Below are 16081 nucleotides of genomic sequence, written 5' to 3' on the forward strand. Positions count from 1 at the left end.
GCATTTCTGGGAGGGCAGAGATACAAAGGGGAACACAAGGCCACACAGTCTGGTTTACTGGCTCATCATACACACACAACGGATATGTACACAAACATAAATATTCCAATATACAAATTTACACGGGACTCACAGATCACCTCCTCGTGTCTCTTCTCCAGCAGCCCCCACCCCCAACCTGTGCCCTATCCGTCCAAGCTCCATTTTAGGATGAAGGCTTGCAGGGGGCTGGCAGTAGAAGGTAGGAATCTGGAGGAGGGAGAGGTCCTGCTCCCCTCTCCTCACAGGTACCTCCAAAGGGTCCTGTCCCTTTTCAGTGGCACCATAGGGCAGAGGGCTAGAATAGCTCCACTCCCAATCCGCTGCAGCTCAAATCCCAGAGGCCCCCTCTGGTTCCTCTGTCTCTTGACTCGTCCTTGTTTCCTCTCCTTCTTCCTTTCTGCGTGTCCCCGCTTCTCAGTCTCTGTGTCTTGGCATCCCCTGCCGTGCCTGTAGGGAGGAGGGGCCCCAGACCACGGAGTCCTTCTGGCCCCTCTGCCCTCTTCGTGGGCCTTAGAGAAGGCTAGGACTTCGGTGCAGCTCCGCAGAGGTGCTGGTACCATTGGCAGGCTCTCTGCTGGGGGTAGGTGCTAAGCCGCAGCCCTCCCCAGGGCAGCCATGCTGGATCAAGATGTCTGCGCACTCCTGGCTGCCAGCCCGACGAGCATAGGCCAGTGGAGTCAGGCCCCGGGCATCCCGGCTCCTCACATCCACCCCATACTGCAGGAGAAAACACATTTTCACAGTTGGCATGAAGTTCTTGGGGAGGTAAGGAGAGGTGGCTTTCAAAGGGCTGGGGCAAAAAGGAGATTGGATAGGCCAGAGGCACCCTCAAGGGTGGGGCCGGGAATGGAAAGGCAAGGAGGGAGCCCACAACTCACCCAGATGAGCAGTTGTGTGAAGACCACATTGGCCATGGCGCTGGAGAGATGGAGAGCCGTCCGCCCGTCCCCATCCCCATAGGTCTCGTTCACCTCCTCCTTGGACCCGTGTGCCAGCAGCATCACCAGCAGCCGCAGGTCGTCCTCCACCACGGCCCGGAGCAGCTGCTGCCCCAGCGGCACGTCCGAGCTCGGCAGCGGGGCCAGGAAGAGCTTCTGTTCATACTTGGCCCGTATCCAGCGCTCCTTCTCCTCTCTGCAACCACAGGTCCATCCAGGCATGAGCCAAGGAAGGGCCCGAGCCAGTGGGTGGGGGCCGGGGCAGGCAGTCAGGGAATGACACAGACACCCCACCCCAAAGGGGAACAGGAAGAAACAGAAAGCATAGGATGGAGCAGTGAAGAAATGGACCGCATACAGCAGGTAACGCAAAGGGGGGTGGGAGAAGCTGAAAGGAAGGAACACTGAAGAGAGGCCCCTTGGGGGGCGGCAGGGACGTAGGGGGCTGAGAGGGCAGCGAGATTCCAGGCAGGGCTCCGTAGTAGCTTATCTGGCCCTGCTGGAACAAAGGGGGTGGGGCGCCTCCACCAGGGGCCCAGGCACCATCCTATCTCCCACCCATTCTCCCCATCTCAGAGCTCCGGCTAGGGCCTTCACGCCACAGAGCGATAGGGCCCTGCGCATGCGCCTCCTGCTGGCCCCTGACCTGCTGATAAGGCTCAGAAAGGGCCTCTTGTTGTGAGGAGCCTGAGTGACAGGCAGGGAGGGGGAGGGGCACCCCAAGGGGCCAACTGCCAAGCAGAGCAACGGCCACTTTTAACCCTTAGAGCACTGCTGTAGCCACCCAGGCGCCATCCCTATCTTCCTCACACCAGAGCACCAACACCCAACACCCTTCCTGGCCAGCTTCAGGGCACCCCTGCCTCCTGCAGCCACTCACCTGCAGGCGTCAGGCCCAGGCTTGGCGTAGCCATCCAGGGCCCCCTCCCAGACGCTGTTGGCCAGGGCATTGCCCATCGCGGTCATGACAGCCAGCAACTCAGGTGGCCAGTCATCAAGGTCCAGGGAGCGGACCCGGGACAGGTGAGCCCCCAGATGTCGGTGGGTCCCTGAGCACTCAATGCACATCAGGGCACCCAGGTTCAAGCTGGCCCAGTCTGGATCTAGGTGAGGAGAGGAAGCATCATGAAGTCCATGGGCAACCGGAATGAGAACACCAGGAAAGTCCTCTGCCCTGGCCAACTGCAAGCCCCTTGTCAAGCTTTCTTAAAGCCACCCCAACCCCAGCCCTGCTGGCCTTTGCACTCACTGGGGGCGTCACAGTCGATACAGAAGCTATTGCCACGAACGGTACGGACGGCCTGCACGGCCAGAGCTGCGTTTTGGTTCCCCAGCCGAGTCTGCGCAGTGGGAGAGACGAGAGGTGGCTGGTCAGTCACAAGGCCGCCTTGGGTCCCACCCCACTTGGGCCTCCGTGCCAACCTTGTCCTTGGCACTGCGGCAGCCCTGCAGGCTGGCGAGGATCTGGGCCTGCACGCTCTGTACCCACAGCTCCCGCTCCTCTGCTGTTGAGGCCTCGAAGTGCCACGTCTGCCCAGTGAGGGACACCACCACAAACTCAAATGACTCCTCTGCATCTGTGGGAGACAAGGGTGTTTATCTCTGTCAGGGCAGGGCGCCCACCACGCACGCAGCCAGGGACATGTAATCACCACAATTCTATGCTCTCTCCTGCTTTCCTGCCTCTCCTCCTCTTTCCCCTATCGCCGGCCTCAAAGGCCATGTTCCCAGGGGGGCAACTTGTAGTTGTGCAGAGGAGCCCTCAAGTCCTCTATTCCTAACCACCTGTGGAGCCTGGGTGGAGAGGCGGGGTGCAAGGATTTTGCCTCCCTGGCACTGCCAAGAATGTATCTGGGATTCAGAGTGGGGTGCTTCCTGGAGAAAGCAGAGTGGAGTGTCTGGAGAAGGATGCAATGGGGCACTAGGAGGCAATGCTGGGAGGGTGGGGGAAGGCGGGTGTGGGCACCATCCGTATATGTCAGCTGCAGCCGCCTCATTTTGCAGCTCATTAAACCCAATATTCCTGACGGCGTCAGCGTGGGGCTCCTGGGAGCCAGGCCCCTCCCCCACTACCATGGCATAGACAGGCAGGAAGGACAAGTGGATGGGGAGAGGAGGAGAGGTTTTCCCCACAAACTGGGATGTGTGAGCAGACAGGGACATGGGGACAGCTCCAGTGACAAACACTGCAGGCTGGACTGTGGCCCCAAGCAATGCGGTGAAGCTCCTCCAAGCTCTGCTCCCCTAGGCCAACGGAACACAGCTCCAGGAACCTTTCTGCCAGTGGTCACTACCCTATGGGTGAACGATTCCTAACAAGCAGCGGGAATGTGTGGCGGGGGCTGCAGAGAGAACTCTGGTACCTGTGGGGAGGTCCGGCGCTGGGCTAGAGGCAGAGGCCTGAGGCATGGGTCCTACTCTACAGGCACCCTCCATGGGAACCACCTCCTAGAAGAGTGCCGGTACCCCTTCTTTCCCCCGGGCTCCACCATCCCACCTCACCTTCCAGCACCGCCCCTGAGCCACACAGTCATGATCACTCACTCGTAGGGGCTCAGTTCCCTGGCACAGTGGACCCCATGCCATGAATGCTAAGCATCACTACACTGCAGGTAGGCTGGGGAAGGTAGCTCCTCCCCAGAGGTGATCTCTGCCCTCCTGCCCACATCCCTACCCCTGGCAGTCGGAGCACAAGTGAGACCCTATGCCATCAGCAGAAGTTAAATTTGGGAGCAAAGAGGCTCCAACCACTGAGAGGAGGAACATTTTGAAGATAACTTTGGAGACAATCAGAGGACAAGTGCTATGATCAACACAGGTTATGAGAAAGGCCCTATGGAAAAATGTTTGAGGAGCTGGAATTCCTTAGTTTAATGATGAGTAAGGAGAGACTCAGCCAATTACTACACACGTATTAAGCACCTACTATATGCCCAGCACTCATTAAACTCAATGGGTGATACAAGAGATACAGAAAACATAGGTCCTGCCCACAAGCCTTGGAAGAGCTACTAGAGTAGCCGCCTGCTGTGTTTTACCTTCTATAAGGAATAAAAGAGAAGCTCACATTTTAGTAGAAAGGGTTTAAATTACGCAGAAGAAAGAGCTTTCCTAAGATACTAGGTCTACATTACCAAAGGAAGTGAAAATGTGATAATATTGCTAATTATCACATGGCACTTAACTCTAAAATGGAAAAAAAAAATGGTGTTGAGGGTACTGCCCCCGAATCCCACAGCCCACCTCCTGTGCCCATTTCCCTGTAGGTCCCCCTAACCTTCAGCAGCACTGCTGGGGCCGTCTGGTCGGGGGGTCCCGGTGCTCTTTTTCCGCCGGTGCTTCTTCCGGTTGGAGTGGGGAGATGGGGGAGGCTCCAGCTTGGGGCTGGAACTGAGCACCTCAGCTGGGCCACTGGCTGGTGAGGGGAGAGGTGGAAAAGTGTGGGAAGAGGGGAGGGTGGGGGGTGCAGAGCACAAGACCTGCCTAGTGCTGCTGGGAGCTCCACCCTGCCCAGCAGCCGGACCACCCAGGGACAGGGTCTGCACAGCCAGTCCCAACCCCAAAGCTTCCCCAGCCCTGGATGGAGAAGAAGGTGAGGACAGGAGAATGTAGGGAACTTGGGCAGCAGCGCAGGATGAAGGCAGGGAGGAATCGTCAGCGTCAGCCCGGAGGGGCGGAAGGCGGCCCAGGGAACTCACAGGGAGCTGAAGCCCCAGCAGCTCCGCACCAAATTTATCCTCAATCACACTCCCCGCTCCTCACAATTAATAGCAGAATTAGAAACAATCAGGGAGCTGCCTAATTACTGTCAATTAGAGCGCGCTAATCAAGCTCCGTCTCCCACACCCCGCCCGGCGCTCACCACTAAATGTCAAACTTCATTAGAGGCAGACACGCTCCCTCCCTGCCTGCCTTCCTCCTTCCAGACTCTACACAGGGGCCCCACCGAGGCCAGGCTGCCACAGGCCTGTGGCCGTCAGGACAGTGGCTCTGGGAAGCGCCCTCAGCTCCCCTTCTCAAGCCCTCCAGTCACCCCTTCACCCCCCGGGGAGGCTGGGACTTGGATCAGGAGGTGGGGAGATTCCCTGTGCTGGGAGCACCCAGTTCCTTCGAGCTGTCAGTTCAGACTGGGGGTGAGTGCTGCTGAGGGGTGGGGGCCTGTGAAGGGTTTGGGGAGGCAATTCAGGAAGTTTACAGGCCTGGGGGTGGGGGGGCCCTGGCACTACTGCCCCCAGCTGGAGGCAAAGTGGGAGGAGCAGGTGTACTTGAGGGGCCAGGGAGCACCCTGGAGCCCTGACCTAGGAAAGAAGGGCAGGGCTGTGCCCACCTCCCTTTTAGCCTGCAGAACTGCTGACCCGAACGGTTAGGGTACGAAAAGTTAGGGTACAAATGGCTAGGGTACCGGTGAGAGTAGGGAGGAGCGGGGAGAGTATGTGTGTGTGTGTCTGTGTACACACGTGCGGCAGTGCTCACTGAAGGGGCAGGGAGACCAAATAAGGGGAAGGAGGAGCAGAGATGTGAGCTGGGCACAAAAAATGGATGAAAGGGGGAGAAAATGAAGAGCCCAGGAACGTGGGAGGACGGTGGGATGGGGGAGGAAAGGTAGACTTTTAATCAGCTAGACAGGATGGGGCCTCAGGCAGGCTGGCCAGGTGGGGGCAGGAGCCGAGGACTACCTTCTGGATCCTGGATCCTATCTCTAGGACCACCCCCTCCATGGCAGGCAAGTTGCCGCCTTCAAAACGTGTGTAAAGCCCCCAGCCTCCGACCTCCCTGCTCAGCCGCTTCCCTGTCCCCCCCGCGGTGAGGCTGATGAGCTGGCTGCGCAGGGGGCTGATGGGGATGCGGGAGCCGCCACCAGCACTGCCTAGGGACAGCGGCGGGTGGGCAGAGAAGCTGCAGAGGGAAGGTCTCCGGCACCAGCCAGCCAGCCACTGGCAGGGCCTGGGGGCAGCAAAGGGCTTGAGGGCCAGGAAGCCTCCGCCCCTGGTTGCTGGAGCAGGGATACAGAGAGCCCCTCCTCCACTTCTAGACCCCGCACTGGCCTCCAAGCAAGCTCTGCTGGGCCCCTCCCCTCTGCACCCAGGCTGCGGTCGCTCCCTGGCTGCCCTCCTCTGCTTATGGGGTCCTGCGTACCTGGGGGCAGGGCATCACTCCACTGGTCGGCGCTGGACACGGAGCAGGAGCGCTGGTGCAGGCCCTCAGGGCGAGGGCCAGCCCAGGCCGGGTTGCTGGCCGAGTAGGGGGCACCTGGGGGTGGGGGGAAGGGTCAGACTGGGAAGGGAGGCTGGGGAAGGGCTACACAGACTTTCCTGAAGATAAGGCTGCAGGCAGAACTTGAGAAATTCTAGCAGAATACTGACCAAAAACGAGGGATTTACCAGGTACCGGCCAGGCTTACTGGAGACGGCGAGGCCTTGCCGGCCCCCCACCCCCCAGGAAGCAGCTGGTCCCACACCTCACACTCCTCTCCATGAAGAGAGTGGACACCTCATCCCCTTGCTGTGAGCCAGAAGAGGGGGGCACACAGTCCTGACACCCCCGTCACCATAGCGCTTTTCTGGCCATCATTCTCAGACCCCTCTCCCTCCAGATCAGGCCCCTGCACCACACATTCTAAGTCCACATATGCCATTTGCTTTGCCTCAGCTTTGGTGCCATTCTGACGAGAAATAAGTGTATCAGATTCAAGTAATTATGTCTAATTAGTATTAGTAATTATCCTGTTGGGCTGGAGAAAATTAATCTTTCGTTTCCCATCAGGGAAGAATGGCAGAGCCAAGGGGAACGAAAGGCTCCAGGAGTGCCAGGGCCTGGCAGTGGAAGCGGCCGGGCCCCTGTGCCCTCAGCACGCTCTAAGCACTGGAGTCACTAACAGGGAGCCCATGGGGCAGCCACAGGGCCTCCGCTGCCCTGTCACCTCAGTCCACCTAAGGACAGGGACTGAGGCTAGAAGGCGGCAGTGGTGGGAAGTCTGAGGACAGGTAGGCCAGTGGCGAGGTCTGAACCGAGATTGGAAGAGTTGGCCAGGTATGGGAGGTTAGTAAGGGAGGCAGAGATAGGGCCTGGAGCTGGACCAAGTGCAACAGAGCAGGTGACAAACTCAGCCTCTAACCAGTCCTGGGAGGACAGAGATGGAGTTTCTGGAAGCCTAGGGATGGAAGCTCTGAGCTGAAGCCCCTAGAAGGTAAACAAACAGGCCAGACATCCCTAACGCTCGGAGGACAATCTGATGCAGAAAGGTGGAAGGCAAGTTTTGTGTTTCTCTTGTATTCATCATAACACCCAAGGCAGGACCAGACACACAGTAAGTGCTTATGAATATACGTGTGGTGCCAACACTGCCAGCCAGGCTGCCCCATTTCCAGCCCCCCAAGGCCACATGCTGATACTTCCTCTGCAGAATCCTGCCCCACCCCACCCCTGCTCAGGCCTATCGGGTCCCTGCAAACCTGGCCTTTCTCAGGGTACCCTCGGCTCCCTGGCAGGAGACCTTTAGGGCAGCAGATGCAATTCCCTAAATTCACAGAGACCCTGCTTCTCCCCACGCCTCTCCTGCTTCCGCCTCTCCTGCTTCCGTGCCCTCCTGGGTTCTAAATCTCATCCCTGCCTCGACCCAAGCCCCACCCAAAGACCTCACAGGCCCAACTTCCTCCCCAAGACCCCCAACTCAAAACCCCAAGGGAGGGAAAGTGCTTTCCCTTTTCTTTGTTAATTCTCCCCTCATTACGCCTGCAATCCCACAATCAGTGTGCACTGTAATTGTCGAATTTGATGCTAATGATTAATGAATTAAACATGGAGCCATCAATTAGTCCTCGGAGGATAATTCTGCATAAAGCAGCGGATAATGTAATTACAGTAACAAAGATAATGAGATGTTAACATCGCCCGGTGAGCGGGAGACATGTGTGAGTGTGCATGAGGTCGGTGTCAGCGTGCGGTGGAGGGGACACGGGCTTGGGTAAATGCCCGTCCATGTGTTCTGGGGCCGTGGGCGAGTGTCTGTGGGTGTCGTGTGTCTCTTCTCCACGTGCACCTCTGCCCCCCTCCCCGGGGAAGGCTCTGATGGCCCAGGATTATGACAGGACAGACCTTGTTACTGTCTGCCTGCCTCTTTGGGGAAAAAGCACAGTCTTGCTACCTGACTTCAAGGCTCATCCCCTCCTTCCTCCTTGGGTAGGAAACAAGAAACCCCATGCCAGATCAGAGGCTGCTCCTCTCCCTGTGTGCGTGCAGCTCTGGAATTGCTCGGGGCCCTGGCTGAGCCCCAGCCCCCTGCCCATGCCTGGCAGTGATTCCCTAGCAGCCCTGACCCAGCTTTCTAGGCAGAGCACTGAGGAAGGCACAGGGCCTGTTTTTGCCATTCAACCCCTCCCTAGAGCACCCCCATCCCGGCCCCGAGACGGGTGGATGCCTTTCTCATTACCCTCGTTACTTCCCTAAATCGACTAAAACTCTCTGCACAATTCAAGGGCTTCTCTCTGAGCTGAGGTGGCTCAGAGGATAAAACATGGCTTTTCAAGTCAGGCACAGTTCTAGGTTCAAAGCCCCACTCTCAAAGCCCCACTTACTGTGGAATTTTACAGACTAGTTATTCAATCTCGCTGAGCATTGGTTTCCTCATCCATAAAGTAGGGATGATAATCTCAACTTGACGGAGCTCCAAATGGGCTTGACACAGAGTAGATCTACTGCATCTGGCCACCTCTGTCAGCAGAGGGCAGCTCCTCCCATGTCTCTCCCAGCGCCTCCAGACTGGTCAGCGGGGACTGAACAAACGCCACAGAGTAGGGGTGCCAAGTGCTCCTTGCCTCCAGCAAAGAGCATGCTCAGGAGGCCATTGTCTGACCTCTTCTCTGAACCCAGAGCTGCTCAATGCGGGTCCTATCAGCACTTTGACGGGGGCAGTTCTCCGGGGCCTGCTCCATCCATTCCAAGGACTTAGTACCCAGGCCCCTGTGCACTGAATGTCCTCAGCAGCCTATTACTATGATAAGCACAAGTGCCCCTGGTCCCCACATGGCCTCTGGGAAAGGCAGCACCCCTGGACTGAGAGCCAGTCCCTAGGGCAGGGACACAGTTGCAGTCCCTAGGGGGCAGGACAGTTTCTTAAGCAGCTGTTTCTGCATCCAGGGAAAAGGGAGAGCCAATCACCTAGGACAGCATTGGGGATACTGAAGTCTTGGGAATAAGGGTCCAGAAGCCAAGGCAAATCTGGGGCGAGGGGACTAGGTGTGGGAGGGACAGCAATGTGGCTTTGGAGCCTCAGAGGCCAGCAAGGCAGGGCGAGCCAGGAACAGAAAGGAATGTAAGTATTATTCACCTGAACTCATAATATCATCTGAAAAGGTAAGAACCGGTCAAGGAGAAACCAGTGCACCCCAGATTCACACCCTCTCGGGCTCTAGCTCTTTTTTCCACACAGCTAAGCCTGTGGTAGAGCCTACCTGGCTTCTAGCTCCTCTCTAAACTCATTCCTCTCTGAGCAAAGACCCTACCTCTCGCTGCAGACCCTAGAACATTTGCCAAGTGAACCCCTTCTGGCTCCCTCCCTCCCCACACAGCACACCTGCTTGAGATGCTGGCTATGTGTGCTAGAGGCCCTGTTCCCACCATCACCTGCCCTGGCCCAAGGACCACTAACAGCACCTGTCAGCATGAGGCTGTCTGGCCCTATCTCGATCTCCAAATCACCCACCAGGCTGTATACTGGCTGCTACCTCTACCAACTCCCACGAGGGCAGCACTTTGGCAAATGCATTTGGCTGACCTCGTCTTGCAGCATGACCTTGGGTGGCAAACATGACAGGAGCCCTGAGGACCCAGGCTGAGAAAGAGCAAAGCCCCACAGCGCCTACCTTTTCAGGCCTCCACAGCCACACTCCCCAATCTTGCAGAGTGAGGAAGCAAGGCTCTCCACGCACCCCCCACCACCCTGTCCCCAGCAGCCACCTCACCTGTGCCCCCACCCAGCTGTGTGTTACTCCGATCCAAGGCCAGTCCATTGGCCCGGGGGCTGGTGCCTGGGGCTGTGGCAGGTGTGGCTCGGGGCAGGCGCTTCCCTGGCACTTTCACTGTGGTCCGCAGCAGGTCAATCTCCTTGCCATGGATGTTCTGCATGTAATCCTGAGGGCCATGCGGATAAAACAGACGAACATTCATTAGGGCAGGTCACTCTCTGGCTGCACTTTGACACTGACCAACCAACTCCTAGATCTCTCCCCCTGTGCTGGAAGAAACAGAAGGAGAGGGAAAGCCCAAATTTTAAAAAACCAGACGGTGAAGCTCACAGAGTATCTCCATGTGTGGATGACACCCAATCTACTGGGCAAGACACAGCAGGGGTGGGGTGGAGGGACACCATCGGCAGAGGTGGGGGGTGTGTGGAGCCCAGCCCCGAGGCACAGGGCTCCTTTAGGAAGGACGGCTCAGGAGGCACCACGAGGGAGGGCAAGTATACGGCCGAGATGGGAGCCAGGAAGAGACGGCCCGCATGGCCAGAAGAGGAACTGACATATTCCAAAGGACGCAGACGGTGGAGCAGCCCCAGGCCACAGGTGGCCTAGTCACCGAGTACCTCGGAGTACCTCGGCTGTGGTTTCAGAAGCTTCCACCACCACCACTGGGGCACAGGGAATCCTTCAAGCCTCGAACAGTCCTCCATCCTGACAACAGTGCCCGACGATGGTAAGGATCTGCTGAACAGTTTAAAAGGAGCCTTTGATGCTTTTTGCTGTTCTGACAGTACAGAGAAGGGTCCATGGTTCCACAGAGAGCAGCAGGCATCCAGTCAGCAAAATAACCATTACCATCACACCATCAGCTGCCCGTGCTCGGGACACTGCAGGTGCGGATCACAGTTCACCTTCCCGGGACTGGGCGTCACCAGAGCCACTTTGCAGCAGTAGGACAGAGGCTTGCAAAGGTTTCTCTGCCCAAGGGCACAACTCAAAAGGTAGCAGAACCAGACTCCAGCCCAGGCTCTGCAGGTTGCGGAGGCTGTGCCCTGAAGGCAGACTTCCTCAGCCCAGGAATGCATCCTGACTTCAAGTCAGCACCCAGAGGGCCCCAGACATGGATGACTGGGTGGGGATCCCAAGTGTGGGGGCCGCTCAGCACCTGGGCCCCCGCCGTTCCTGCCGTCTTGATTCTGGCCTGGGAGTCCCACGGTGGAGTGGCAACTTGGGGACCACAGAGCAGAGGCTGGCCCCTCCCCTTAAGAGCTTTGGGCTTTAACCCTGAGCCCAACCAAGGCCCCCCACTGCTTCTGCTGGAGCCTTCCTTCCTCATGGCTGACCCATTTCCTCGCTTCTGTCACCGGCAAGTTCCTCAGCAGTTCCCAGCTAGTGTCCCTGATAAAATGTGGTCAAAACTCCTCTGGAGAACAGGATCTGGGTGGGTGGTGCCAGCTGAACTTGGAATGGAATTCCGCTGAGGAGACTCCGATCTGCTCTCCTCCCAAGAGAGCTTCCTTGAGGCCCCGTCTCCGTGTCCGCAAGAGCCCACAGCCCCCGTACCTTCACCCACTTCGGGATGTCACCCAGCAGCTCTCCTACCTTCTCACCCTTTAGCTTCAGGGAAAAGGGGCAGTGTCCTCTGCTTGAGAGAACAGGTGGGGAATGTTGGCCAGCTTGAAGGAGCAAGTTTAAGGCTGGCCCTCACTCTGGGAATGACCAAGAGAACATCAAGCAGAAAGGGGTCATCTGGCCCCAAGGAGCTAAGAGAACATGCAAGTTTCCAGTTAAGAATAGGAGCAAAAATGAGGAGACAGCATGCAATGCCAGGCCCCCTCCTGCACTCCGGTCATCAGGCTGCAGGTCATGAGGGGAAAAGACTCATGGCAGGGACGAAAGGGCGCCACTGATGATAGCAGGCTGACCTCACCAGCCAAGTCCCACTGTCACGAGGCCCCACCAGGCCCGTGGCTACCTTATACTCCAAGTGGCTCCAACACCTCCGCAGGCACAGGGCCCTCAGGACAGAGGGGCTTCATCAGGCAGAGGAGGAGTGGCCCCCACTAGCGTGCACCCACGAAAAAACTCCCTTCCATGCAGCTCTGGGCTGTGTCTACACCTCCCCCACCACCACCACCACCACCTAGTCCCCTGGGAGGCATGGAGCCAGGTGCCAGGCCTTAGGCACACCCTGCTCTGAGCGTGTTTGCTTCACGTGTCAGAACCACAGAATGACATCGGAGAAGTCAAGAGGAGCCACCTCTACCCAAGGGAGGAGCCCTATGACAAGCTCTCAGCCCCATTCTGCTCCACGCTGTCAGGGCCCTGACCCCAGTTCTAACCTTGCCCTGGTGGCTCAGAGAGGCACAAACCTGGGAGACAGAGACAGTGTGCCCTCAATCCATTCGCCCCCAGCAAACTCAGTCCCCGCTGGCCCTGTGGTCTTGCTCTCAGCCCGGCATCCAGCATCAGCCTGAGTCTCAAGCCCTCCTTAGACCGAGCCCAACATCCCACTGACTCGCCTCGGTATGCACCCGTCCCAGGTCCCTGCACACAGTCACATCTTGGATTGGCTGTTCCAGACAACTGTCAACAGCTGGCTGGGCCGAAGGCACAGCTGCGGTCCCTCTCCTGGGGGAGGGGCTAGGGCTGCTCTAGTTCACAAGGAGGTCACAGCAGCTGCACAGTTCAAGCCCCGTGGCAGTCCTGGGATGCCCAGGCTGACCCCGTGCCAAGAACAACAGTTGCACGGAGGGACTCCGGGGCCAAGTAGCCAGAACCGATGTCGGGGGACTGGCCACTCCGACCACACAGGACAGGTGCTCCCATGCGGTGCAGGCCAGCACCCATAGCACCCCGCTCCACACGCTGTGCCAGGCCAGCTCTGGAGCCAAGGTGGGAGACAGAGCCTGGCACAAGGACAGCGTGCTGCGGAACGCAAGGAGCGGCAGCAGGGACGAGGACATCGGGGGCAGAGCAACAGCGTTTCCCTCCGTCAGCAGAACGGGGAGCTCGGCGGTGGCGGTGGCAGCGGCTGCTCAGGAGAGCGGTCACCACGGCTGCCTTTATTACCCACCATCAAACAGCAATTTCTTCCCCAGCCTCCTCGCTAATTACCCAGCCAGCGTTCTCATCTCGTTTTATTACTGGAATTAACAACGAGTTCAGAGCGTGGAAAGCTATTAAGATGTGTGATTAAGCCACATTCAATTAGTTTCTACAAACAATTTAATTGATGTTGCAGATAGAATTAACAGAAGGTGATTGTGTGAATGGCTCCGCTGGCTGCAAAATGGGGGAGGCTGTGGCGGGCTCTCTTGGGCCAGGCGAGGATGGGGTGGAAGGCTTGAGGCCTGCCCACCAGCCCTTCCTCCACGAGCCCAGCCGTGCCCAGCCTCCAGGCACTGGGTGACTCACGGACACCGCTACCCTCTAGGTTGCAGGAGGGAGCGGTCCCCACGGTGGCGGCAGACAGGCCATGAGCAGTGTGTGCACTCTGGGGCTATGGACGGCCCTTCCTCTGCACGGCTGCCTGCCGGGCAGGAGGGAACCTCCCAAGAGGCCAGGTGGCTCCCCAGGGTGGGGTGAGGTCCCTGCTGGCAGCAGTGGGGAGGTGGGGAGATGGGGAAGGGGGGATGGAAGCAGGTCAGGAAGCACACATGAGTGCAGCTGCTGCTGCAGCAGGATGGAGTCCAGAGGAGTCAGGATGCAAGAGGGGCAGACAACCTTCGCTAGCAGTAAACTCAAGCCCTGCTGGTGCAGCAGCACACAACACCCCTGTTCTGGCCCGTTCTGGCCTTCGCTCCTACCTGCACCACTCCCGCTCCCGCACTGTTTGGACCTGATCTGCATCTTCCGAGAGGGAAAAGAAGCATCCACAGGGCAACACCGCTGCTACCTGCGTGTACCAGCCCCTCCTGGGAAGGTACAGAAGAAGACCTATACTTTGATTCCAGAACCAATGGACAGCTGGTGAAAAGCTGACAAGGCGCCTTGGGTCTCAGAGAAGCCCTTCACTGAACCTCTTCACAAGGTCCTGCAGCCAACAAGACAAGAGGAGGCCTGGCAGGGGACAGGCCAGCAGAGCCACCTGCCTCTTAGACTCACCCTGCAAGAAAGCAAGGACAGGCCTGGAAGCTGCCGCCACCCAGACCCTGTCCCAGGCTCCTGAACGCACCAAAGCGCACAACACAGTCCAACGAGCATGGCGCTGGAGGGGCCTCTGGGACACTCAGACACCCAGCCTGGCCCAGGCAGGGATACCCGTCAGTTCCCTCTGTCCTCCTGTCTAGGCAACAATTGCCTGGATGTTAACTCTCCAGTCACTTTCTCAGCTAGGCCCAAAGACAGGAGGTCTGAGCATGGTGAGGAAAAATCTGGGTAACATCAAAGTCACAGGTCCAGGTAACAGCTCAGCCACTGGCTGACTCTGATGATGCAACAGACAAGACCCCACCAAGCTTCTGCTCTCTAGACTGTTGAGCGTAAAAGCAGCAGTTCCCTCCAGGAACCTTTTCTTCCTTTCCTTCTTTTCTCAAACCCAACATAATCACTGAACACTCCTCCATGTGCTGAGACCCTTTACTGTCACCTTTCCTCCACGCTGGGCTTCCTCCGTTGTCTGAGGCATGGAGACAAGCAAAGGGGACACCGCACAGCCAGAGCAGCACAAAGCAGAAAGAGCAGGTAAGAATGCATCAAAGGGGGGAAGCCAAGGCCACCTCAACACGGGTAGGGGAGTCTGGGATGCTTCAGACAGGCCAGTTCCCAGATGCACTGGCAAGACGCTGCCTGAGGAGACCCAGCACATCCTGCCTGGGGTAAAGGGGATGGGTACAACCAGCTGGGAGCTCAGAGGTACCAGGCTGGCATCTGAATGGGCATGGTGGCCCCTCTCAGCTGAGAAGTACAGTGGTTCTCCCAACCTCCTAGTGCAGAGGCCCTGTACAGGCAAGATGCCTCGTGACTTTCTGAGACACCTGAGCCGTGGTGCTGGTGCTCTGGCTGGTAGCCTCTTACTGACTCAGCAGCAGGACCAGGTGGCTCTGGACTTGCGCCAAGGTTGCCGGGTATGGGCCCTCCTCAGCGCCCCCACAGCCTAACACCAGCTCCCGCCCTGTGGGGGACAAGACGCTAGGAGGGAACATTGTGACTTGTGGTGGCCTGAGTTAAGGGTGAGGGTCAGCGCCTGAGGAACCAGACGGGGAGAAACCCAGGAGGGCAAGGCCAGGTTCTGTCCTGACCATGCTGATGCCCGCCGGCTCATCCCAAGCCAGGTCTCGGTATGTTTTCTTAGCAGGGCTGTCGGGGCGGTGCCCTAAGGACTGGGTCTTGGCTGGAACCGTGGACCCCAGCACCTCATGGGGCAGGCCTCCCTGACACTCTGTGCAGATTCAGAGGCGGGCAAGGGACCTTCTGAGGCAGGCCCTGGGCTTCTGGGCCGGGGGTGGGGCCGGCCCACGTGCTGTGCTGGAGGGGCTTCACAGGAGAACTCATTAGCCCCACAGTGGGGCGGTGACAGAGATGGATTCTGGTGACAGCTGTGTGCTGGAGCCACGCAGTGAGGGGAGGGGGAAGCAGGAAGGGTGGGGGAACTGCCACAAGGGCCACTCTATAATCAGTGTACCCTCACCCATGGGGACAGAGGCCACACACCCTCTGGACCCCTCCACCTACCACCACTGCCCCACGCTCCCCTACCCAGGAGCCCCCGTGGCATTCTCTGCAGCCCCGGATGAACTGCCCTCTGGCTCTCCATCACCCCAGGCCCAGGAACCCAGAGATCCCCCGCTGATGCGGCTCCCCTAAAGACAACTGGTTGGCACCCCCCGGCACCCCCAACTTCAGCAATTCCACATGAATGGGCCCAATCCAGCTCTTTCAACAAGTGGGGTGGAGGACGGAGGACCTGACTGCACACAGCAGCCTAGCCCAGCGGCAACCACCCCTGGGGGGGGTCTTCTCCAAAGGGTTCAGCCACCGCTTAGAGCCTCACAGTTGAGTGCTTAGCCTAGGCTCAGGTCTTGCGGTTCCTGAGCCACAAGCCACCACACGGGGATCCTTTAAGGGCCAGTCCATGTGCAGTCGCTGAGGTCGGCCTGCCCACAGTCCCAGGTCAGCCCCCACCTACCCCTGCTCCTCCTC

The 16081-nt window shown here is 58.4% G+C and overlaps 1 protein-coding gene across 7 annotated transcripts in view; it reads right to left on the reverse strand.

The window, feature by feature from the left end:
• Positions 1–39: 39 nt before the first annotated feature.
• Positions 40–16081, reverse strand: part of AGAP3 (ArfGAP with GTPase domain, ankyrin repeat and PH domain 3) — a 56674-nt gene continuing 40632 nt past the window's right edge. For 4 of the 7 annotated variants that reach the window (XM_055334887.1, XM_055334891.1, XM_055334885.1 and 1 more), the window contains exons 11-18: positions 9941–10109; positions 6117–6230; positions 4258–4395; positions 2403–2557; positions 2230–2320; positions 1861–2083; positions 921–1176; positions 40–759 (exon numbers count right to left, since the gene is read on the reverse strand). In XM_055334887.1, the coding sequence (XP_055190862.1) occupies positions 553–759; positions 921–1176; positions 1861–2083; positions 2230–2320; positions 2403–2557; positions 4258–4395; positions 6117–6230; positions 9941–10109 (1353 nt within the window). In that variant the 3' untranslated portion in view covers positions 40–552. The remainder of the gene's footprint in view (positions 760–920; positions 1177–1860; positions 2084–2229; positions 2321–2402; positions 2558–4257; positions 4396–6116; positions 6231–9940; positions 10110–16081) is intronic. The other 3 variants (XM_055334889.1, XM_055334888.1, XM_055334886.1) reach the window with 2 other exon arrangements.

The sequence above is a fragment of the Nyctereutes procyonoides genome, unplaced genomic scaffold (assembly GCF_905146905.1).
Source record: "Nyctereutes procyonoides isolate TBG_1078 unplaced genomic scaffold, NYPRO_anot_genome, whole genome shotgun sequence".
NCBI classification, from domain to species: Eukaryota; Metazoa; Chordata; class Mammalia; order Carnivora; family Canidae; genus Nyctereutes; species Nyctereutes procyonoides.